Source organism: Rana temporaria, chromosome 2 (assembly GCF_905171775.1).
Source record: "Rana temporaria chromosome 2, aRanTem1.1, whole genome shotgun sequence".
Classification (NCBI taxonomy): domain Eukaryota; kingdom Metazoa; phylum Chordata; class Amphibia; order Anura; family Ranidae; genus Rana; species Rana temporaria.
In genome coordinates this window covers 420,853,036-420,877,597 of record NC_053490.1, presented here as the reverse complement: position 1 = coordinate 420,877,597, position 24,562 = coordinate 420,853,036, and the positions used below count along the sequence as shown (strand labels likewise).

Sequence of the window (24,562 nt, the reverse complement as noted above, 5' to 3'; positions counted from 1 at the left end):
AAACTACCAATTTACCAATAAATTTTGATCTGAAACATGCAAATTATAATTCAATTTATCGGACTGAATCCTCATGATCCTAAAGTAATGCTTACAGTTTTGCTTTCAAATACATTTTTTAGGTAGGAGTGAGTGCCAAGTTGTTAATTTACAGCTGCTTCTGATTATTTAGTATGAACAATGGGACAGTCCAGTTTAAATCTACACCCAACCTAGTTTTTTTGCTTGTTTCATCTCATTAGGTCCGTAAAGCCTTGTACACACGCTTATGCCCTGTACACACGATCGGTCCATCCGATGAAAACGATCTGATGGATTTTTCCATCAGTTATCCGATGAAGCTGACTGATGATCAATCGTGCCTACACACCATCGGTTAAAAAAAACGATTGTGTCAGAACGCGATCACGTAAACCACGACGGCACTATAAAGGGGAAGTTCAAATCCAATGGCGCCACCCTTGGGGCTGCTTTAGCTGATTTTGTGTTAGTAAAAGACGATTCACGCTTTTCTGTCTGTTACAGCGTGATGAATGTGCTATCTCCATAACGAACGCTAGTTTTACCAGAACGAGCGCTCCTGTCCCCTAATTTAGTCTGAGCATGCATGGATTTTTAACCGATGGACGTGCCTACAGACGATCGTTTTTTTTTCTATCGGTTAGTTAACCATCAGATCATTTTAAAACAAGTTAATATTTTTTTAACCGATGGTTAAAAAACCGATGGGTTAGTCTGATGAAAAAACACGATCGGTTAGTCTGATGAAAACGGCCCATCAGACCGTTTTTCATCAGACAAACCGATCGTGCTTACGCAGCATTAGATTTTCAGACGACTGAACATCTGTATTTTGTGGCATGCTAGTCTCATGTCGAAAGTGAAGAGGTTACTCACAATCTGAACATTTTCTTACAACGGAATACAATGTCAGAAGTGATGTAATGTGTTGAATAGTTTTGTATGTATTCTTTTGTTTCTGAGCATGTGTAGTCTTGCTCTTACAATTTTTTTCATACGAAAACCGCACTAATGAAACGAAAATCTGACATTGATTTCATATCCAACAAATTTTTTATAGTCTGCACATCCAGCTTTTGTCTGACAAAAAAGCAAAATCGGCTGTCAAAAGCACCGTAATAACGATCCGAAAATGGGCAGACAGCTCGTCGTATGAATTTTTCCATCCGATTTTCGTATCATGTGTACGGGCCTTTAGACTGCCTGTTTGTGAAATAAGTGGAAGCCCATCTAAAGCCTCTGTTTTTTCCTGTCACAGTGATAATCGGAGGTGACGTTTTGACATTGCTTCCACCCTGCAATGGTATGGAAACGGGTGGGGGCTATCTTCCCCTCACTTGTCTCCATACCAAACACCGGGAAGGATTCGATCGCCGTCTCCGCTGGAGCTGCCGGCAGCTCCGTTAAAGGGCGGAGGGCACAGGAGAGCGGTGGTAAGGGAGGGCACCTGCCGCCGATAAAAGTGATCTTATTGCGAATCTGCCACAGAGACCACTTTTATCTGAAACCAGACCGCTCACTGAAGAAGAGAATACCGGTCTAGCTGCTACCATAATAACAATATCCCTCTTCAAATGCTGACGTATATCGCTGTGAGCCGCTCCGGAAGTGGTTAATGTGTCTTAAGGTAAGGACATTATCCCCTTGTATCTATAGTCTGATAGGGAGACAGAGATTGCCGCTCCTGGCAGGTCTTGTTGGGTGCAAATCTTCTTCTCAGGAGGGTGCTAGCAATGCACATGGCAAATAAGAACAAAAGATGATCAGGACAGCCGCACTCCAATCCAAAGTAACTTTAATGTAAAATACTGGAAACAGGCACTACAAGTCACAGCAACGGAACCTAGGACAGCTGACGCGTTTCACACTAACTTCAGTGTTTACTTATTACTCAAGCTATGAGTAAACACTGAAGTTAGTGTGAAACACGTCAGCTGTCCTAGGTTCTGTTGCTGTGACTTGTAGTGACTGTTTCCAGTTTTTTACATTAAAGTTACGTTGGATTGGAGTGCGGCTGTCCTGATCATCTTTTGTTCTTATCTATAGTCTGATAACAGAATATCTGTAGAGTAACTATTAAATGAAAGGCAGCAGACTTCTGATATGTGATCCAGTCTTCACCGTTTGTTATCAACCTTGAAGTTATAATAGCAGCTCCCTATAGAGATGGACAAAAAGGTGCACTGCCTACATCTCTTTTCTGGTTTATTATTTATTGCAGCCTAGCTACACGCACAGCACTTGCCTGATGAATTTAAACAAGTGGAGCTAAGATAATAAGTGTGTTTCCCGTGTTAGGAAGGGAAGCTTCAAAATGAGGTCACTGGTTGTGACTCTTAGCAGTCATTACTCTTGGGATTCCTGCCATAGCTGCTGACTTAATGCTGTGAATAATTGAACATGCTATCATTCCTGAAGCTTCAATGTATTTCAGCAAAATGGAGGTTTATGTTGAGAAACTATTAAAAGGTAAATCTATAAAACTTCCACAATTACACGCATTATGAAAATGTATTTGAATGGCATGTGTTTCTTTCTTCTTTTTTTTTCAAACATTATAAATGAAACATTAGACCAATGTTTCTCAACCTTTTTTCAGTCTCTGTAAAGGGCCGTGGCTCTTTAACCATGTGATCGGCTGTGTCAAATCACATGTAAATACGAAAGTCCTCGCTTTACATTGACAGAGTGTGTGGCGAGGACTGCCGATCAGCGGCATATCCTCGCAGGTGAGACCTGGGCAGGTAATCAGGGCACTGATCATCTGTTCCCTGATTACAGGAAAGCCCCAACAGTGCCACCAATCAATGCCCATAAGTGCCACCAATCAGTGTCTATAAGTGATGCCATCCTTTCAGTGCCTGCCCATCAGCGCTGTCTATCCATGCTGCCTATCAGTGCCCACCAGTGCTGCCTATCAGTGCCCACCAGTGCCGCCTATTAGTGCTCATCAGTGATGCATATCAGTGCCCATAAGTGTGGCATATTAGTGCCTCCTTATCAGTGCCACCTAATCAGTGCCCATAAGTGCTGCCTCATCAGTGCCCATCAGTGCAGCCTAATCAGCGCACATCAGTGAAGGAGAAAAATTACTTATTAACAAAATTTACTGACAGAAACTAAGAAAAACATTTTTTCTTTTTATTTGTAAAAAATACAGCCAAAAGAAAGCTATATTTGTGTGAAGAAAAATATAAAAAAAATCATTTTGGTACAGTACATAACCACGCAATTGTCATTCAAAAATAGCCTGAGCAGGAAGGGTTGAAAGTGCCCTGTATTGAGGTAATTAAAGAGAAAAGAAAACCTAGCACCCACAACTCAAGAACATTATCCCCAACCTATTTTAATAGCTTCTTGGTTTTCACCATGCAGTTCGGTATGATATGGAAGCAGATTCAATAAAGAGTTTGCTTTTCACATGTTTGGATAAGTGAATCTTCACACTTTTTTGTGTGAATCAGCCTCACCATCTCTACAAATTCCTAGAGCTAATCAGATGTATTATGTGTGGCCTCACGGAAGTTTGGCACCACTGTTTTTGTGCTGGGAGCACGCTACACTGTGCACTCCCAGCACAAAGACCAAGGTATCACTAAGAACTTTGTATCTCCTAGTAATGTTCAGGATCTGGGAGGCCCAGTTCCTGATCATCTGATCACTGTCATAGTCTCTGATTGGCTATCACAGTGATCAGTCACTGTAGAATCTGACCCTGTGTTTTTTTCTCCTTGAATGGAGAAAAGGGTACCTTGCTAGAGAAGAAAATGTAACAAAGAAAAGTGTTTGTAACTATATATATATATATATATATATGTAAAAAACTGCGATGAAACCCAAATCTAAAGAACAAAAGTGAAAGCCGCTAACACTCAAACAAAGTCTAATGGGAATAGTGGAAAGGTAGTGAAGCGCTAATAATATAAATGTGTAAGGGATTGCTCCTGAATATTGAAACTCAAAAAACACAGTGAAAAACCTTTGTGAATAAACTTCAAGGTGAATAACAAAACAGAACCTGTATACAAAACACACTATAAGTGATGTGTAGTAAAGTCACAAACAAAAATATAGGCTTCCAATGTAGTGATAAAAATATAAGACACAGTCCACAAAAATAGGAAAAAAAGCAAAGGAAACTTCTTCCTATTGAAGTGACACCAAATTGTAGAGGTGAAGAAAAGAGTTGCCTGTTGTCACTCTTAAAACTCTTCTGAGGTAAGTGAATGGGACACTCTTACCAACTATGTTGGACACACCTGTCTTCCGACAGTGGGTCATGTGAGCTTGGGGTCCTGGATGGTCTGGATCCGCTGTTGAGCAGAAGTGGATGGTCCCGATGGGTCACGATGTATAATTCCCTGATCGCAGCTGCTGGGTGCCACAGGAACAGTAAATGTCCCTTCGGGGTCAAGTCAGACTAGGTACACACTGGGAATTTTCCTCATGGACTCCAACGGAAAAATAAAAGGAAAGAGGCTTCAAATGGTGACCCACTGTCGGAAGACAGGTGTGTCCAACCTAGTTGATAAGAGTACCCCATTCACTTACCTCAGAAGAGTTTTAAGAGTGACTACAGGTAACTCTTTTCTTCACCTCTACTAATCGGTGTCACTTCAATAGGAAGATGTTTCCTTTGCTTTTTTTCCTGTTTTTGTGGAATTTTCCTATATTTTTATCACTCCAGTACATTGGAAGCCTATATTTTTGATTGGGACTTCACTACACATCACTTATAGTGTGTTTTGTATACAGCTTCTGTTTTGTTATTCACCTTGAAGTTTATTCACAAAGGTGTTTTTTGAGTTTCAATATTCAGGAGCAATCCCTTACACATTTATATTATTAGCGCTACACTACTTTTCCACTATATACATATATATATATACACTGTGTATATATATATATATATATATATATATATATATATATATGTATGTATGTATAAAATAGCTAAATAGCTAGATCGGGGTTTGATCTAGGTCATGGTCAGAGTCAAAGGTCAGAGAAAGTATATTTTAGGTAGGATACAAAAAAAGCAAAATGCGTACTATTGTTTCTAGATCTTACTTTGGGTACAAACAACATGTGGTATTGCTGTGACCAGAGCAGGAACTATACAGCAAAATTACCTTTGACAATAAAGAAAAAGTCAGAAGATATCTGTTACCATTTACTACCAAATGAAAGCCCAGAAATAAACTAGGTATAATTCCCCTGGATACACTAATTCCTTGTACATAAGATCGGAAATTCCGATGGAAAAAGTCAGACGAAATTTTTTCATCGGATATTCCGACCATGTGTGTGCCCCATCGGAAAATTACGACGGACTTAGAAAGAGAACATGTTTTATCGGAAATTCTGTTCATCTGTATGGAACTCCGACGGAGAAAAAAACATGCATGCTCAGAATCAAGTTGATGCATGCTCGAAAGCATTGAACTTCATTTTTCTCGGCTCGTCGTAGTCTTGTACGTCATTGCGTTTTGGACGGTCGGAATTTGGTGTGACAGTGTGTATGCAAGACAGCTTGAACGGAATTTGGTCAGAAAAATACGTCTGAGTTTATCCCGATGGAAATTCCGATCATGTGTACGGGGTGTATAAGTAGTTGGATTGATATGTACAGTTATACAAACACATACCAAAGTTGTGAAACTGTGTTCAGGTAATAGGATTTGTTTTACACTTCTTCATGAAGGGGTTAAAGACCATGTGACCCTTTAAATGCACACAGGTAGAAACTGAATGTACTTAACCTCCCTGGCGGTATGATTCTTTCAGAAAAAACATGCTGAAAGCGGTACCATTATTTGCAAGGAAATTTGGCGTTTTATATTGTAGGCCTGTAATTTTTAGAAATAACTCACTTAAATCTGACCAAACAAGATTCTAATAGGCATCCCGGGTATGACATTTTTTTAAAAACAAAATTATAAATTATAATATAATAAATAATTATAAATAATTATAACAAATAATAATATAATTATAATAAAAATTATTCAATAATGTAATCAAATTAAAATCACTGAAATTTGCTCAGTTGCAGAATTGTCGCTGTCATTATTTTTTTTTTTTTATGACGAATTTCCCCACAAATCGCTATCGCACAATTCTGCAAGTGATTATAATTTATTATCGCTGTTTTTTAGCTGATCTAAAACTATTTTTGACATAAAGGGACACTTTTGTTGCTATGGACAATCTACAGTTTGCAGGGAGAAAGAAACGTTTTTATTATATAAAATGACATGCATGACACAGGACAGACCACTAGGGACAAGGGGTGTGTGTTTTTTTTACATACAGTACTGTAATCTATAAGATTACAGTATACTGTATGTAAGGTGTTTGTTTACGTTTTTGAATTTGGCGCCGTTCTCTGTCCCCGTGCGTCGTAACGTCGCAGGGAACGGAGATCGGCGTCACACGGAGGCACTGTGTGAATCGAGCGAGGTCCCGCTCGCTCACACAGCGCGGTGGCATCGCTGGATCCAGGGACAAGGTAAGTAAAAAGTGCCTGTGGATCTAGCGAGGCAAGCCCGAGTCTGACTCGGGGTTACCGATCGTAGCAAGAAAATCTAACCCCGAGTCAGTCTCGGGAACACCGCCAGGCAGGTTAAAGTGGATGCAAACCCAATATTTTTTTTTTTTTTTATGTCGCAATGTCACAATGTAGAGTATACGATTTCCTATCATCTGTACCCAGTCTTGTCACACAGAGTTAATCCAGCTCTGAGCAATCCTCTTTTATTGTTCAGTGAAATAAAACGGACTTACAGAGAAAAACCTTAGTCCGTTCCGCCCCCTTGCTGTGAGTGGCAGGTTATTTACATATCTCATGCACTAGCCTGGAGACAGGCATTATTTTTCAATTCCCACCCCCACTCCTTTTCTGAAGTCATGTGGTTACTTTTCTGCATTTTGACTGGGTGTTAGTGATCATAGCAGAATTTCGTGTAAGGAATACACAGGAAAAATGCATGTTGACAGGGGGAGTGTAGAGGTGGGCGGGGAGTCTACTCACATCACAACTCCACCCACAGAGCTGCAGACAACAGATCCACCCACAGAATCTGCAGTTTTTTAGTTCTTATAACAGACAGAGGGGAAACATTTGACAGGTAAGGATACATGCAAGAGGCATGTATATCCATATAGATCAGCACTATGGCAGTAGTTTAGAAAGGATGAGAGTGGGTTTACATCCACTTTAACCACTTAACGACCGCCGCATGTACATATACGTCCACAGAATGGCACGTACAGGCAGATGGGCGTACATGTACGTCCCTGCCTTTCCGTGGGTCGGGGGTCCGATCGGACCCCCCCCCCCCCCCCCCGGTACATGCGGCGGTCGGAAATCGTCGGGGAGCGATCCGGGATGAGGGCGCGGCTATTCGTTTCTAGCCGCCCCCTCGCGATCGCTCCCCGGAGCTGAAGAACGGGGAGAGACGTTTGTAAACATGGCTTCCCCGTGCTTCACTGTGGCGGCTGCATCGATCGTGTCATCCCTTTTATAGGGGAGACACAATCGATGACATCAGACCTACAGCCACACCCCCTACAGTTGTAAACACACACATTAGGTGAAACATAACTCCTTCAGTGCCCCCTGTGGTTAACTCCCAAACTGCAACTGTCATTTTCACAATAAACAATGCAATTTAAATGCATTTTTTGCTGTGAAAATGACAATGGTCCCAAAAATGTGTCAAAATTGTCTGAAGTGTCCGCCATAATGTCGCAGTCACGAAAAAAATCGCTGATTGCCGCCATTAGTAGTAAAAAAAAATAATAAAAATGCAATAAAACTATCCTCTATTTTGTTAACGCGATAAATTTTGCGCAAACCAATCGATAAACGCTTATTGCGATTTTTTTACCAAAAATAGGTAGAAGAATACGTATCGGCCTAAACTGAGGAAAAAAAATGATTTATATATGTTTTTGGGGGATATTTATTATAGCAAAAAGTAAAAAATATTGCATTTTTTTCAAAATTGTCGCTCTATTTTTGTTTATAGCGCAAAAAATAAAAACCGCAGAGGTGATCAAATACCACCAAAAGAAAGCTCTATTTGTGGGGAAAAAAAGACGCCAATTTTGTTTGGGAGCCACTTCGCACGACCGCGCAATTGTCTGTTAAAGCGATGCAGTGCCGAATCGCAAAACCTGGCCTGGGCATTTAGCTCCCTAAAGGTCCGGGGCTTAAGTGGTTAAATATGTGATAATCTGTTGCACCAGTTTATTTAGGCGTTTCACAGCAAAGGGGATGATGCAATCAAGACTTTTCGGTTTATCTGCAAATAATTTAGAAAACTGGATATTTTTTTCCATTAGATAAGCTATATTTGTAGAGCAGTGACATAAACCACGCAGTTAAATCATTTTAATTCCATGTTTTAACACTACAAAAGTACAAGAGGGATGAATATTTATGCAAAGCACCGTATTTTCATGCTTTCCATGTCACAAGTGGAAGAAATAAAAAGTCTGAATTTGTTATCTGTGAAATCCTAAACGCTGGAATTCATAGCTGCATCCTCAGAGGAATCTTGCTGAGCTTCAGTAAAAATGTAATGAACCTGTTTCTCCATTCAGTTGGAGTGCTTGGAGAGATTATTCAGCCCACCTGGCAGTGACTGTAAATGAATGCTGAGCGCAAGCACCAATATGTTTATCAGGTGCATCCAGACAGTGTCTTGTAAAGTTTTTTTAACACTCTGTAAACCAGGTTTGACATACAAACTGGGAAGATATAATGCACAGACTCTGTCTCTTTGCTTCATGATACAGATCAGCAGAGAGGTAGATTATCTTTGCAATGCAGCATAAGAGAAATACTGCTGTCTAGTTTTCTCAGTGACTGCTGGCAATAATCTGTGCATTTGAACATACACGGATAGGGAATAAGAAGGGAGTTCAATAGTACATGTGTCTAAAGTACTGGATTGCTGCCGACTCCGTACAAGCCAAGGTGACAGTGAAACAGGAGAGAGTAAATAACAGGGAATAAGAGGGAATGCAGTGTAAGGTAAAGAGATTAATAAACTATTCTCACATATGGCAGTAGAAGACGATAACATTTCAAATTTGCAATCATTTAGTAAAATGCAGCGCTGCTTGGGCCCATCAGAATGCAGAATAATATGCATTGTCTGAATCATGTGATCTTGGAGACACCTAGTGGTCAGTGAAGGAACAGTAGCTGTAGACTGTATTGTCCCCTGTGGGTGTACAGATGGAATGTGAATATAGATAATGGCATTTAACAAGGGAAGCTGTCAGACTGGAAATATGGGCATTACCTACTTGGCTTTGAAGTTGCAATCTCCAGGCTATGATCTTATGACCTTTGAAGAATTAGGTAGTGAGGCACTGACCCAGAACAAGTACATACATATCAAGTGTCATAACACCTGATATGCACATACTTTTTTCAGGTCACTAATGCCCTGTACACACGATCGGTTCGTCTGATGAAAACAAACTGATGGATTTTGAAGCTGACTTTCATCAGTCTTGTCTACACACCATCGGTTAAAAATCCGATTGTGTCCAACACGGTGACGTAAAACACGACGACGTGCTGAGAAAAATTAAGTTCAATGCTTCCGAGCATGCGTCGACTTGATTCTGAGCATGCATGGATTTTTGACCGATGGATTTCCCCACAGGCGATTGTTTTTTTCTATTTAAAACAGGTTCTATTTTTTTGTCACCGATGGTAAAAAAACTGATGGGGCCCACACACGATCGGTTTGTCTGATGAAAACGGTCCATCGGTCCATTTTCATCAGACGAACCGATCGTGTGTACAGGGCTTTACACCTCAAGTGGTGAAGAAATTATAAGGATGACAAACATGGAGTCTGCATTTTCAAAAACAGTGATCAGTACTTAATGAACAGGTTTATTTGTATGTGTACCTGTTACCACTCTTACTAGGTTGCTCAGTTTCCTAAATTCGAAGCCTAACCAGTAAAAACAGGTGGAAAGCATTTTTGGTGGTGCTTTTCATGTTTGAACTTCTTCAAAAGCAGCAGCCACTTCCACAGCCTTCCAGAACCGCTTGACGGACCGAAAAACATCAGTTGGGATATACCGTATTTATCGGCGTATAACACGCACAGGCATATAACACGCACCCTAACTTTAAGAGGGAAGTTTCAGGAAAAAAACTTTCCACAGCCCCCTGCGTATAACACGCAGGCACGGTTTACCCTCTATTTTCAGGGTAAAAAAGTGAGTGTTATACGCCAATAAATACAGTACATGTAAAAAAAAAAACTTGAACAAGAGGTTTGATAATAATGTATTGCAGTGTCAGTCTTAAGCCTCATACAAACGATCGGATTTTCCATGGACAAAGCGTAGGACTTTTGTCCGAAGGGCGTTGGCTGTGAACTTGTATTGCATACAAACGGCAAAGAATTGTCAGTCAACAAACACAAAACTACGTGTTTTTTCAGCTCTTTAGCGCCACCCTTTGGGCAACTCTGCTAATGTTGTGTTATGTGAGCATTGCTTCTGAGCATGCGTGTTTGTACTGTGGATTTTTTTTATGACGGACTTGTGTACACACACAATGGGAAAATCCGACATCACACATTTGTTGTCGGAAATTTTTTAAAGCACGCCATCCAACATTTGTTGGCGAAAAATCCTACAACAATTGTCTGGTGGAGCGTACAAAAGGTCCAATTTTCCGACACCAGCCTGTCATCACACTTTTTCCGTCGAAAAATCCGATCGTGTGTATGGGCCTTTACAGTAATTTGTCATAACGTTGTTTAATGTAACTTATGTTTTAAAATGAATGATCGTTTTTTTTATAATTCACATTTGTTATTTACTTGCAGGAAAGGAGTAGAAAAAAGCCATTCAGAACAAATCAAAGACAAAGAAAAGCAAAGTTTTTTCCGAGTCATAAAAAAGAAAAAGAAGAAACCCCAACCAGTGAGTTGTTAAATTTACTATATTTTTTTATCTTTGACTTTTCTTGTTGTCATTATTATTCTTCAGGCTACAGGATGTATCAAGTCCAAATGTGTTTTTTTTATTTTATTTAAATGGAACATACAAGCAGTGAAACCAAACAGGAATAGAAAAGATTTCTAGTATCATGCATATATTACACCCACTGTCACTTAGTCACCTCTAATTTGCACACCACCAGAGCCTGTCATAACTTTTATCCTGATTCGGCTGGCATTCATGTGTATCAAAAACGAATTCAAAGGGTTAAAATATTACTTATGTTGGAAAAATGTGATACTGTGCCCTTCAATTGTTTGCAGATGCTACCTAACAAATCTGCTGCCCCATTGTAAGCGATGTTTAGTTTGCACGGCTTGTAAATATCCGTGTTTAGGCAAGTCTCAGTGACATCAGTTAATTGCTAGACAGCTTCACAGAATGCTATTGTGATGTTACTGGGTCTTGAATCATCTCCCAAAATAACTGTTTTCATTGTATATAGTGACAGGCACATACATGCATCCTGTAAAAAAGCCAAGTGCACTTTAAACATCCATGTATCAAGCCATAGAGAGAAAAATTAATGAATTGCATTCTCTCTTCACTGCCTTAGTGTGTTGTCGATGTAACTAGACTAAAAAACTGTTTTGAGGGCTAGAATTGTTGGTTGATCCTGTGGTATATGGTGTAGCACTTCTACCTTGTAGGGTTAAGTCCTGGGCTTGCTCTACATGTAGTAAACAAATATACTGCATACAGATTTATGCTTCGTAATCCTTTCATTGGGACATATTTTGAAGAACAACCTCCTCCTGAGTCCATGTAGCTCCAACACACTTCATCCTGTAAAGGGCTTGGTCATAGAGATACATTTTGTTTGGGATATTTGTTTTTATATAATTGAGGGGTCTTCAAAATAAAAGTTTTTAATATTAAGTGCCGTTTCACACTACATCGACTTGGGATCCGACTTGTTTCGCCCGACATGAGAAATTCCATTGAAGTGAATGAGAGCGGTCTTAATGTAAATTACTGAAGTCGCTCCGACTTCAGAAAAGGTACCTGTACTACTTCAAGGCAACTTCTAAGCAAGTTGTACCCAATGGAAGTTGCCTTCAAAGTCGGATCACTGTCTTAACTGAAGCAACTTTACAGGAAGAGAAAATAGTTTTCTCAGGCAAACCCCTCCCTCCCACAGAGCTGATTATTGTTTGATTGGCCACTAGCAAAGTCGCCTGTCCTGGAGGCAACTTTAAGTCGCGTTCTAAGTTGCTCCAAGACGCGCTGAAGTCGCCTTGCAAAGTCGCGCTGTAAGTCGGGTTGCCCCTGTGCGAACCGGCACTTAAAGTGGAAGTAAACCCATCCATTTAACCATTTAAAAAACAGTTATATTTCCTGCACATGCCAGGAATGTTACACTCCCATTAGTTGTGCTCTCAACCAAACTGTCAAACCATCCAATGGTGTCCTAGCTGATCACATGTGCAGCATCACGACAGTTGTAGATCTAACAGAGGCCAAGATGGCAGCTTCCTTGGCTAAAAACGATGGGAGGGTTTACTTCCACTTTAATAGAGTTAAAACAAGTGTATAAACTTTTCGCAGAACCCTTGTATATATTTATCTGGCTGTGTTGCATTATTGAAAGTTCCTGTAAAAATCATGTAAGATTTTGGGACTAGGTGCAATATTGCGTAAAGAGGATCACAAGCTGATATAACTAGATAGTATCAGCAGTTATTTTAACAATCAGATGCAGCTCTGACCCATAATAACTGGTGTTCAAATATCCCAGCCCCTCCCTGTGTCCAAGTATCTTCATGACTAAGCCCTATACAGGGTGAAATGCATCATAACCATGGACCTAGGTGGGGATCGTTACCCAAAATGTTCCAGTGAAAGGATTACTGAGCTGAGATCAGTGTGTGGTGGTCGTGTTTTTTTTATTTTGTTACAAGATTTGGAGCAAGAAAGAGCTATTCAACCAGAACCAGTACCTTGAGCTGCATGAGAGAGTCAGATGGGCTTTTGGAGCAGTGCCATCTAGTTTTCTGGCTGTAGGCAATTGTGTTCTCCACAAAATTGCATGGATTTGCTCCCACAGCTTACATATAATGGTATGTTTTCAGTCTTCTGACTAATTGACCCTATTCTAAATTTGGATGGGGCAGAAAGCTACCAGCTTAGTCCAGGTAAATTTTAACACATGCTTATTGAAACAGTAATAAATTCAGTAGGAAGTGACATGCAGTAATCAAATACCACAGCTTATGTACTTTTAGGGTGCAACATTAACATATTGGATACACCTGTCTTATCCTAACTGAAGTTTCTGGCTGAATTTTGCCGAGAAACTCGGTCGTGTGTACGGGGCCTTAGTGTGTCAGAAGGAAAAACACTGGGGGGAATTTATCAAAACTGTCAGAAAGACTGTGCCAATGGCAGTGCCAGGAATCTACTGATTCCCGCTGCTGTTTTTGACAGGTGTGAGTGCCTAGCTGTTGCGGTTGAACCCATACACTTTCATGAAGGGCTATAAGCGGCTACACCTATTCGTTGCTCTTTGCACAGCTGGTGATTATCTTCGGTAATAGCTGCTGGGCACACTAGCCACTCACCCCTGTTAAAAACAGAAGCAGGAATCAGTAGATTCCTACCTCTGACATGCAAATGTAGCCTTAAGCTTTAAAAATTAAAGATAGAAGCTGATTGGTTGCCATGAACAGCCGCTTCAAATTCTGCCTTCTCCAGTTTTGTTGAATTGCCTGTGTTGCCCCATGAAACTATAAATCTCCTTCCTTCCATTCTGGCCATGTGGTACTGAACTGAATTATCGTATTGCTTAGATATTCACTGTGATGGAATGTGTTTTTAATTCATAATAGTAAGCATGCAATAGAGGTCATAATTTGCTGATTATTGTGCAAGGTTTCAATACAAATGCTTTATCTATGCCATTAGTTTATTTGTATATTATATATTGCAGACAGAATCCACAGAGTCTGAGAAACCGAGCATCAAGAAAAGCCTCTTCCCACTTTTTAGTTCAAAGAACAATTTAAAGAGTAGTTCTTCTTTGAAAAAGCTGCCTGTAGTCAATCTGCCAATGGTATTTTTTTCTTTAAATAAGCTGGCAATAAAACATTAATACCTCTCCCATCACATGAAACAGCATGGATATGGGCTGTCGAGAGACTTTCGTTCTTTTCCCAGTAACCCATTCTTGCCACTATTTCGCAGAACTTTTCCTATGCCAGATGGCGCAATAACACTAATGAATGAAAAGCTCTGATCCTTGCCATCTCTTTTTTTTCACTTAACTGCATGTGGCAGCCCTGTATTGCATCATTGCCACCAAACACTTGAGGGAGATTTTGCTACCGCACACTCACACCCTTATGATAGCTAAGGTGATGTGCTCATGCATTCATCAAGCATCTTATTGTTCTGCTTGGGCTATCTAATAAAACTGCATTAAAAACAATGAAGATCGGAAGAGTGCAGTAACTCACGGCAACCATAGGAATTCATGTTTGTAAAGCATATATGTGCTCAGCAAACAGGTCCTGCATTACTTTTAACTCACAAGATAAAAAGGCGTTTGGATGAAAAAAAAAATAACCCTAGTAAATCCCCCTATACCCATAACTTCTGAGATTGATCCGTTGGTTGTCTGCTGATGTGTCGGTAGATATCCTAATTGTTGTCTGGCGCTGCCGACATTGATCCATTCTCTTTTTTACGCCTAAGAGCTGTTTACAAAGTTTTTGTTTTTAAATTTCTTTCAAACATTAGAAGATGCTGTCAGGGCTTTCCGTTTCAGTTTGCTTTATCTAAAGCAGTGTCTCAGCTCATTAAGGCCCCATTCACACCTAGGCGTTTTTACGCCTGAAGCGCACTGCTCACAAACGCCAGAGGGGAGAATTAACATTATTCCCTATGGTGACTGTTCACACCTGAACGCCCAAACGCCTGTCGCGCGAAGCTCAAACAAGTCCCGGACCTTTTTTTGTCGCGCGAATCGCGCGACAGCGGCGTTTGAGCGTTTTTTTTTCCCCATAGAAAGTAATGGGAAACGCGCGTATTGAGCGTATGGCGCGACAACGGGCGTTTGCTATGGGCGTTTTGTCGCTTTAATCAATAGAACTTGTCGCCCATGCAGAAGATTAAAAAAAATCTACCAACATAGCAACAAGTGATGAAAAGATGATAATTTTTCCTATTGGCTAAAATAAGAAACGCCGAAGTACGAAAACGTCGCACGACGCTGTATGCAAACGCGCAAATAAGCATGAATACGCGCAAAAAAAAACGCCCGAAAAAACGACCGAACGCCCTACGCTCAGGTGTGAATGCAGCCTAAAAGTATGTACCTTTAATATAAAAACAATGTTTACCGAGTACCTCTTATGCCTAGTACACACGATTGGTATTCCCGTCGGGAAAACTGCCGTGTTTTCCCTTGGCCGGGAAAACCATCCGTGTGTATGCTCCTTAGCAGTTTTCCCAACAGGAAAATGTTCTCTTTTTTCCCGCAGTTATCTTATGGGAAACACTACGAGGGAGCATACACACGGTCGGTTTTCCCGACCAAAGCTCTCCTGGCAGTTTTCCTGTCGGGAAAAACCGGCCATGTGTACAGGGGAAAAGGGACTAAGCCGGTTCTCGGTTTTCCCAGCGGTCTTTTGACCGTTGGGAAAAAACGATTGTGTGTACTAGGCATTAGCTTGTGTTATGGTATTTCAAGTACTTTACAAGTAATGTATTTCTAGAACTATTCATTAGATTTGGTATGTGATACACCTTCTGTTGTCTAATAGGGTTGTAGACATAAAACTCATGGTAGTGAATGGTCCCATATGACATCATTTATGATGTCAGATAAATGGCACATGATTTGTTGCTGCAGATAGACCAAACGTTTCAGTCTCACCGTTCTCAAATATTCTGTCAGGGGCGACACATGAGCTACAAAACAGCTGTAGCAGAAAAGTTAGCTTTTGAAAACAGTTGCAAATTGGGAACAATTAATCTTTCCTGTCCCTTGTCACTCAGAGATGAAAAGGCAACTTAGAAAAGCTGCAAGCATTTTAAATTCGGCAGGCAGTTTGACAAATTATCCTTAGCAGTAAAAGCCCTTTGCTGAGAAAATTAGCTATCACCTTTAGGACCTCGCAGTTTAAGGGGCACTGCACACGCAGTCCAAACACAAGTGTCAGGCTGAGAGAGAATGCTAAGCCAAATCACTGTAGACATGGTGGGTGCAATTTTGGGGCGTTAAATTCAGTTTTTTATTTGGTTGCCAAGAGTTACTGCACACTTTGCACTACCGTATTAAAGCAACCCTAAAAAGATGAAACAAAGCAGGACTTGAAAAAGAAGACACTTAATACTTACCTGTCCCACCATGTGTTCTTCACCTGTCCCAGCCATGTTCCTCTGATCTTCGTTTTGGCCATCTGAAAAATTTCCACTTTGGCCATTTCCATGAGTGGCAGATTTCTATGTTCCCCACCATGCACAAAGGTTCCTTCTGCTGACCCCTACATCATTATGGTGTCCTCTAGGGATATAGGGATCAATGGAAGGAGCAACAAAGCACATGGCAGATGAGGCAACTGCTACGCTTGGAAGTGTATCCAATGTGGAGAGAGTGAATCTACTACAAGGGGGTGAAGATCCATTGGACAGCTGGACAGGGAAGCATAAATCCTCTTCTTTGGGAGACCCTGCTTTATTACATGCTATTAACTAAGCACCAGGGTTGTTTTAAGTAAGGGTAATTGATTTTTACTTAATTTTGTATTGCATCATGTATACTTGTTTCACATTTGCATTATGAATTGAATGCATGCTTAGACGCCACACTACTATTGCCCAAAAAATGTGCAGTAAATATATAAATAGGTACATTATCTAATTTCACTAATCTAACTGATGCAAGAGCCACAATGAATTATTCACCTGTAATAGCAAGATTGGCAGACTTAAAGGGAAGCTAAACGCTTGTATCCTTCTATTCACGAAGGAGGGTGCCATCTTAGCCTCTATTTAAATCTGCAGTTACTGTGGTGCAGCACATGTGACCAGCTAGGACACTAGCCATTTGAGTGAGTTGACATAAGAACACTGGCAAATGTGACAGTTATTGCCAGAAGTATGCCTTGTGTAGCATACACTGCACATGGGAAAGTAGGCGGAATGTAAAATTATTGAACATTTCTTACTTGAGCTTTTTTTTGCAAGACCATTAAATTGGTGGGTTTAGTTCCACTTTAAGAACTCTTCCTTTCTAACAAATCTGCAGGTCAGTTGGAAAATGAACCTGTAAAATTGTATTTATTTGGTTTCTACATCCATTGGGCCGGATTCACAAACATCGGCGCATTTTTATGCTGGTGTTGCGCATCTCATATGCGCTACGCCGACGTAAAGCAGAGAGGCAAGCACCGGATTCTCAAAGTAAATGCTCCCAACGTTGCGCCGGCGTAACGTAAATTAGTCGGCGTAAGCCCGCCTAATTCAAAGTAGGTGAAAGTGGGCGTGATCCATTTAAATGAAACGTGACCCCATGCAAAGGATGGGCCGAACGTGGACGTATCCCAGTGCGCATGCTCAGAATCATGTCGGAACTACTCCCTAATATACGTTGAATCACTGCCTACGGCGTGAACGTAACCTACGCCCAGCCCTACTCACGTACTACGTAAACAGCGTAAAATCCGACGGCTGTGTTCCCTGGTCCATACCTTTGCATGACTTACACCTGCTTTATGAGGCTTAACTTTACGCCGGACGTACGGCTTACGTAAACCGCGTATTTTATTGCGCCGGGCGGCAGTACGTTCCTGAATCGGCGTATCTCCCTCATTTGCTTATTCAAATTGAAAATTAATGGGAGCGCCCCTTGCGGCCAGCGTAAATATATGCCCCCACGATACGACGGCGTAGGAAACTTACGTAGATCGGATGAAGCCTATTTTCAGGCGTATCTAGTTCTATGGGCACGGCGCACATTTACACTTACGCGGCGTATCCCGAGATACGTCGGCGTAAGTGCTACGTGAATCCGGGCCATTGTGTCTGTGCAGGATTTGAACTCAGTTGGGTCCAGTTTATAATTATTTTTTTGCTGTGGCTGAACTGTAGACACACTTGTGCAGTTGTCTATGCAGTGTTAAAGCAAGAGTTTATGGTTATTCTTTGACAACAAATGAATTCAAATTATGATCTACTGGGCACAAAGGAGACTTCAAAAAGCTTGTGTGGGCATAAGGAAATGACATTGATAATTTTGTTTACGAAGTTGAGTATCACTGTCATAGTCTAAAGTAAAACTGTGGCTGGCCTATGGATATTTAATCTTAAAGCAATCCCTCTGACCTCTTTAGCTATAGGCACAGTAGTGTAAAGGAGAAAGTACATTCAGATTGATTTCATCGGCTGCATTCATTTTGCTCCCTCCTGCCAGCAATAAGATGCCAGCCTTCTAAATCTCTAATGTGAAAATAGAAAATAGAGGGCGCTAGGCCCATACAAATAATTGTATATTGCCGTGAACCAATCCAATGGGATTGGCAATTTAATTAACAATCTCTAATAAATAATTAAATAAAAATATATAAATAAATAATATACTAAAGTCCCATATATTGCAGACAGCGCTGCACATTCGCAAACAAAGTGAAAAGTTCCAATGTGATCAATGTGAATATATAAATCTTCAAAAATATAAAGGAAATTGTTGCAGTCCAATATGTTCGTTTGTGATTTTCTTTAAAAGGAGAGAAAGTGCCACCACCGCTCTATATAACTTCAATTCCACCCAAGGTGCTTGAGTTTAAATTGCTCTTACCAGAGCTAGTTGACCAGTTTAATGAAAAAGTGGTCAAACTAGCTTTTGCAGGATTGTGCCTGCGCACATAGGGATATAGACAACCAATAGACAGATCCAGGAGCTCCACATGGGATACGTTATGCAAGAGAAGAAAGCCAGGAAAGCCAATAGCGTAATAACGTTTATTAAAAGTATTAAAAAACACATAAAAACAGCCAAATGGCCTCTTACTTCCAAGGGTGCCCACCCGGCACTGAGGCTGCGGACTTGTCACCGACAAAAATGCGGTTTCAATTGTGGGATTCCGAAAGGGGGAGGAAGCCGCCGCTGTCTCACCACCTATTGATCCTTACCGACACTCCACAGCGCAGGGGGGACGTCACGTGACCAGGTCTGCCTCCGACGTACGTTTCGTTATCCTAACGTCATCAGGGGGGCGTACCTGGTCACTAAAGCATCATGGTATATGTAGTCTAAAGCGAGCCGGTCATTGGTCAAAAACAAATTCAATTTTGGATTCAGCCTCGGTGCCGCGATCGCATACACAGATAAACAGTACACTTATAAACAGGTTCTACATTTGGGATTCTATAATTAAAGGTACATTTTGCATATAGATTTATAAAAAAACTCATAGAGCCCCGCAATTTGAACCCAAAAGGACACAGCACGGAAAAAAGCAAGGTTTAAACTGAACCGCTCCTCTCGCATCCCTCCGGATGTGCACAGTCATTATATTATTTCAGATGGGATAAAAAAACTTGCAATAAATTGATCAAAACATTTTTTAGAATAAAACATGGCCTATATAGGGCAAGAGATAATATATGAGTCCTATACAACCATAGATATGGACGTTATCAACAAGTAGAATAAGTGCACAAAGATATAGAAACAAGGGGGAACCTAAGCAAAGAGACTTCCATTGACTCCCTCTGGGAGTGCATCTTACATCCAGCTTCCCACTATAAATCCAATATTAACTTATAAAAATAAAAATAAAATTTCCAACCTAGGGAAATTTGTGATACAAGATGATCACATATTCTTGATAAATATGTGAATAAATAAAAAATATATATATGTGTAGAAAAAATACAAAATTTAGCAAACATTTAATTAGAACATTATAAAAATATATATTGGATATATGGTGATGAAACAGAGAATTAGATCTTAAAAAAATTCTCGGATTGTATTAGGCTAGAAAATATAGGGTTAGTCATCAGTCAAAAAACAGTTGAGATCAAGTTCAACGTTTAGTCCTGATGGTTGCATGGTACGTAATTTGTGTACCCATTTCATTTCGTTTTGAGAAACACTCCTCAGCATGTGTGTACCTCGCCAGTTTCTATCAATTTTGTCTATACCATAAAATGTGCAAAGACTAGGATTACTATCATGATGGCTGGCGAAATGTCTAGACACACTGTGGTTAGGAAAACTGTTTTTTATATTCTTTAGATGTTCATTAATACGGATCTTTAATTGGCGTGTGGTTCTTCCCACGTACTGTAAATTACATGGGCATTCGATCACGTATGTGACGTGATCAGATCCACAGGTGATAAGGGGTTTGATTTTAAACGATTCCCCCGTCACATTTGATCTAAACTCCGTTTTTTTCTTTTTATCACCAGAATTACGTGTAGTTCTACAGGCCTTGCATCTTGTGCAATGATGGAAACCTGATCCATCCAAGAAAGTAACCAACTTCCTTGGTGGATCAGGAACATTGGGAGCAATTTTGTTCCTCAAGCCTGGAGCTCTTTTGTAAATAAATTTTGGCACTCTGGGATGGATGTGATGAGATCTCTATCCTTTCTCAAAATGTGCCAATGGCGTTTAAAAACTGATTCAACCTGGCGATATTGCCTATGAAACCCAGAAATGAAAGGTACTTCGTTTTTATACTCTTTCTTTGGTTTAGGAACCAACAGTGATTGTCTGTCCAGAACTGCCACTTGGTCATAAGCTTGTTTTAATGTTGCTTCAGAGTACCCTTTCTCTAAAAATCTAGTGGTCAGAAGCTTGGCCTGTGTCTCAAAATCTTCTGCAATATCACAATTTCGTTTTAGCCTCATAAATTGTCCTTTAGGGACTGCCCCTATCCAAGATGGATGGTGGCAACTGTGGGTGGGTACAAACCCATTCCTATCTGTAGGCTTGAAATAAGTAAGCGTTATAAATTTAGAGCCCTTCTTTTTAATCGTGAGATCCAAATAGTTTACAGAGGACATACTGGTTTCGGCTACAAACGTGAGGCCATACTTGTTTTTGTTCATCTGCGTTATAAAGATCTTTAAATCCTCTTCAGGACCCTCCCAAAAGAGGACAATGTCATCGATATATCGCTTATAGAATTTCAATGACTTGGGTCGATTTGCAAAAATTGTTTCGTGTTCCCACTTATTTAAAACAACATTCGCAACGCTAGGTGCATATCGTGCACCCATGGCTACACCACCAACCTGATTATAAAACTGATTATTTGCCCAAAAATAATTATTTTTCATCGCTAATTCAAGTCCTCTTATTAAATAATTGGTTTGTGCCTTTTTAAGCTTAGAAAACTTGTTTAGAGCCCATCGAAGAGCAACCAAAGCATCAGTATGTCTGATATTAGTGTAGAGTGATTCGATATCCACCGTTACCATAATCGTTTGCTCTGTTGCTGGTAAGGTTTGAAGTACCAATATCAAATCTCTACTATCTTTTAAGTATGATGGACTCTGTGAAACCAGTGGCTTGAAGAAGCCATCAAGGTACTCTCCTAGCCGAGAGAACAGGGAACCTATCCCACTGATTATGGGTCTACCTGGGGGATTCACCTTATTCTTATGGATCTTAGGTAGAGTATATAGGACTGGAATCCTGGGCGCATGCAAAACAATGTAATCAGCTTCTTTAGGGTTTAGAATACCTCTTTCGAGTCCCTCATTAGCCCAGACAATCAACAAATTGCTGAGCCTCAAAGTGGGATCGCACCCAAGAAGCTGATACGTTTTCCTATCATCTAATTGATTTTGCATTTCTTGATAGTAATATTCTTTTTTGAGAATCACGAGGCCACCGCCCTTATCAGCCGGTCTAACCACGATATTTTTGTTACTTTCTATTGTTTTTATGGCTTCTCTGAAGTGTTTTGAGGAGTTGGAAGGCACAACTTTTAAGTCACGTATATCATCTTGGACTAAAGTCCGAAAGACTTCGATATAGTGATTTGAACCTCGGTGCGGATTAAAGACAGACTGATTCCTCAGACTACTATGGATAAATTTTTCTGGGCTTTTGGGTCTAGATTCCTGGAGATTATTTGCAAAGTGTTTTTTAATATTAAGTTTCCTAATGTGTTTCTCTATATCGATATAGACTTCAAATTTGTCGATATCTTTATTTGGTGCAAACTTCAATCCCTGTTGGAGAACTTCTAATTCTGAGTTAGAAAATTCTACTTCTGCCAAATTAAAAATCCCCTCACTTATTCTAGCCTTTTTCTTTTTCTCTCTCCCTCTTCCTCGTCGTCCTCTCTTTCTGAATATTCTTTTTGGGGAAGGGGGGATCTGGGGGGGATACGATACGTATCCTTCCACCCCCTCCCATCTCCCCCCCCCTGGTGCTGATTGTAATAAGGTGCAGGTCGACCTCGAAAATTACCCCTATGGCCCCCCCGAGGGGGTCTGGGTGGATACTGTGAACGATAAGGTTCATAGTAATAATGATCCGGACCTCTATCATCTAGGGGGCCGAATCTATTATAGGTATCTATTGACTGAGGATAAGGATGACCATAGGCATTAGGAGGAGGATAGGTAGAGGGTTTGTAGTAAGGGGTCGATGGTTTGGAATTATTTTTGATAGCTGATTTTTTTGGGGTGCTGGATATTTGTACTTTTTTCTTTTCTACATTTTTAGTAGGCTGGGAGGGAAGCTCTCCATCTAGACTGATCTCATGAGAATCACTTACTCTGAGAGTGTCTTGCCATTTATAGACCTTGTTCTCTTCAAAATCTTTTACATCCCTCTGATATTTCTTTAGTTTTTTAATTTTAATTTCACTGTCATATTTAGATAAGTGTACTTGTAAAAGTTTAGATTTTTCCAAATATTCACTATTGGCAACAAATGGCTCCATTTTTTTCTTAAGGTCTGCGATTTTAGAATCCAGAAGTACGTTTTTGGCTTTACGTCTCCGGACCATAAGCTGCATGAGCTTCTGTTCGCAGGCATTGAAAAATTGGTACCATTCTTCTAATGATTGTAAACTGTCATTCCCATCATTGGGACCGACATCCCATCTAAGGCGCCTGGGGGTGAGATTTTTGCTTATATATAATTCAAACGAAGCAATGTCCCACCAAACTCTGATCTGTTTCTCCATATCAAATTGTAATTCTTTAAAACCCTTTTCTAGATCAATATTGGGACTTGGGGTTTCTTGAAAGATTTCTTCTAAATTAATATGGCGTTCTCTCATAAAATTGAAAACGTCCATGGCTGCGTGAAGATAAGGTACAAAAATGAAAAATTCTTGAGACCTAGTAATGTGTAAAGTGAGAAATTCCGCGCCTAAACATTAAGTTAATAGATAATATAAGCTGCTCCTCATAAACAATAAAAATTGTAAATATGTGAAAATAGAAAATAGAGGGCGCTAGGCCCATACAAATAATTGTATATTGCCGTGAACCAATCCAATGGGATTGGCAATTTAATTAACAATCTCTAATAAATAATTAAATAAAAATATATAAATAAATAATATACTAAAGTCCCATATATTGCAGACAGCGCTGCACATTCGCAAACAAAGTGAAAAGTTCCAATGTGATCAATGTGAATATATAAATCTTCAAAAATATAAAGGAAATTGTTGCAGTCCAATATGTTCGTTTGTGATTTTCTTTAAAAGGAGAGAAAGTGCCACCACCGCTCTATATAACTTCAATTCCACCCAAGGTGCTTGAGTTTAAATTGCTCTTACCAGAGCTAGTTGACCAGTTTAATGAAAAAGTGGTCAAACTAGCTTTTGCAGGATTGTGCCTGCGCACATAGGGATATAGACAACCAATAGACAGATCCAGGAGCTCCACATGGGATACGTTATGCAAGAGAAGAAAGCCAGGAAAGCCAATAGCGTAATAACGTTTATTAAAAGTATTAAAAAACACATAAAAACAGCCAAATGGCCTCTTACTTCCAAGGGTGCCCACCCGGCACTGAGGCTGCGGACTTGTCACCGACAAAAATGCGGTTTCAATTGTGGGATTCCGAAAGGGGGAGGAAGCCGCCGCTGTCTCACCACCTATTGATCCTTACCGACACTCCACAGCGCAGGGGGGACGTCACGTGACCAGGTCTGCCTCCGACGTACGTTTCGTTATCCTAACGTCATCAGGGGGGCGTACCTGGTCACTAAAGCATCATGGTATATGTAGTCTAAAGCGAGCCGGTCATTGGTCAAAAACAAATTCAATTTTGGATTCAGCCTCGGTGCCGCGATCGCATACACAGATAAACAGTACACTTATAAACAGGTTCTACATTTGGGATTCTATAATTAAAGGTACATTTTGCATATAGATTTATAAAAAAACTCATAGAGCCCCGCAATTTGAACCCAAAAGGACACAGCACGGAAAAAAGCAAGGTTTAAACTGAACCGCTCCTCTCGCATCCCTCCGGATGTGCACAGTCATTATATTATTTCAGATG

The 24,562-nt window shown here is 40.3% G+C and overlaps 1 protein-coding gene across 3 annotated transcripts in view; it reads left to right on the top strand.

Annotated features, from left to right (window-relative positions):
- The window catches only part of CDKL5 (cyclin dependent kinase like 5), a 511,586-nt gene that overhangs the window by 468,855 nt on the left and 18,169 nt on the right, over positions 1–24,562 (top strand). For all 3 annotated transcript variants that reach the window (XM_040338214.1, XM_040338213.1, XM_040338212.1), the window contains 2 exons: positions 10,893–10,989; positions 13,997–14,119. In XM_040338214.1, the coding sequence (XP_040194148.1) occupies positions 10,893–10,989; positions 13,997–14,119 (220 nt within the window). The remainder of the gene's footprint in view (positions 1–10,892; positions 10,990–13,996; positions 14,120–24,562) is intronic.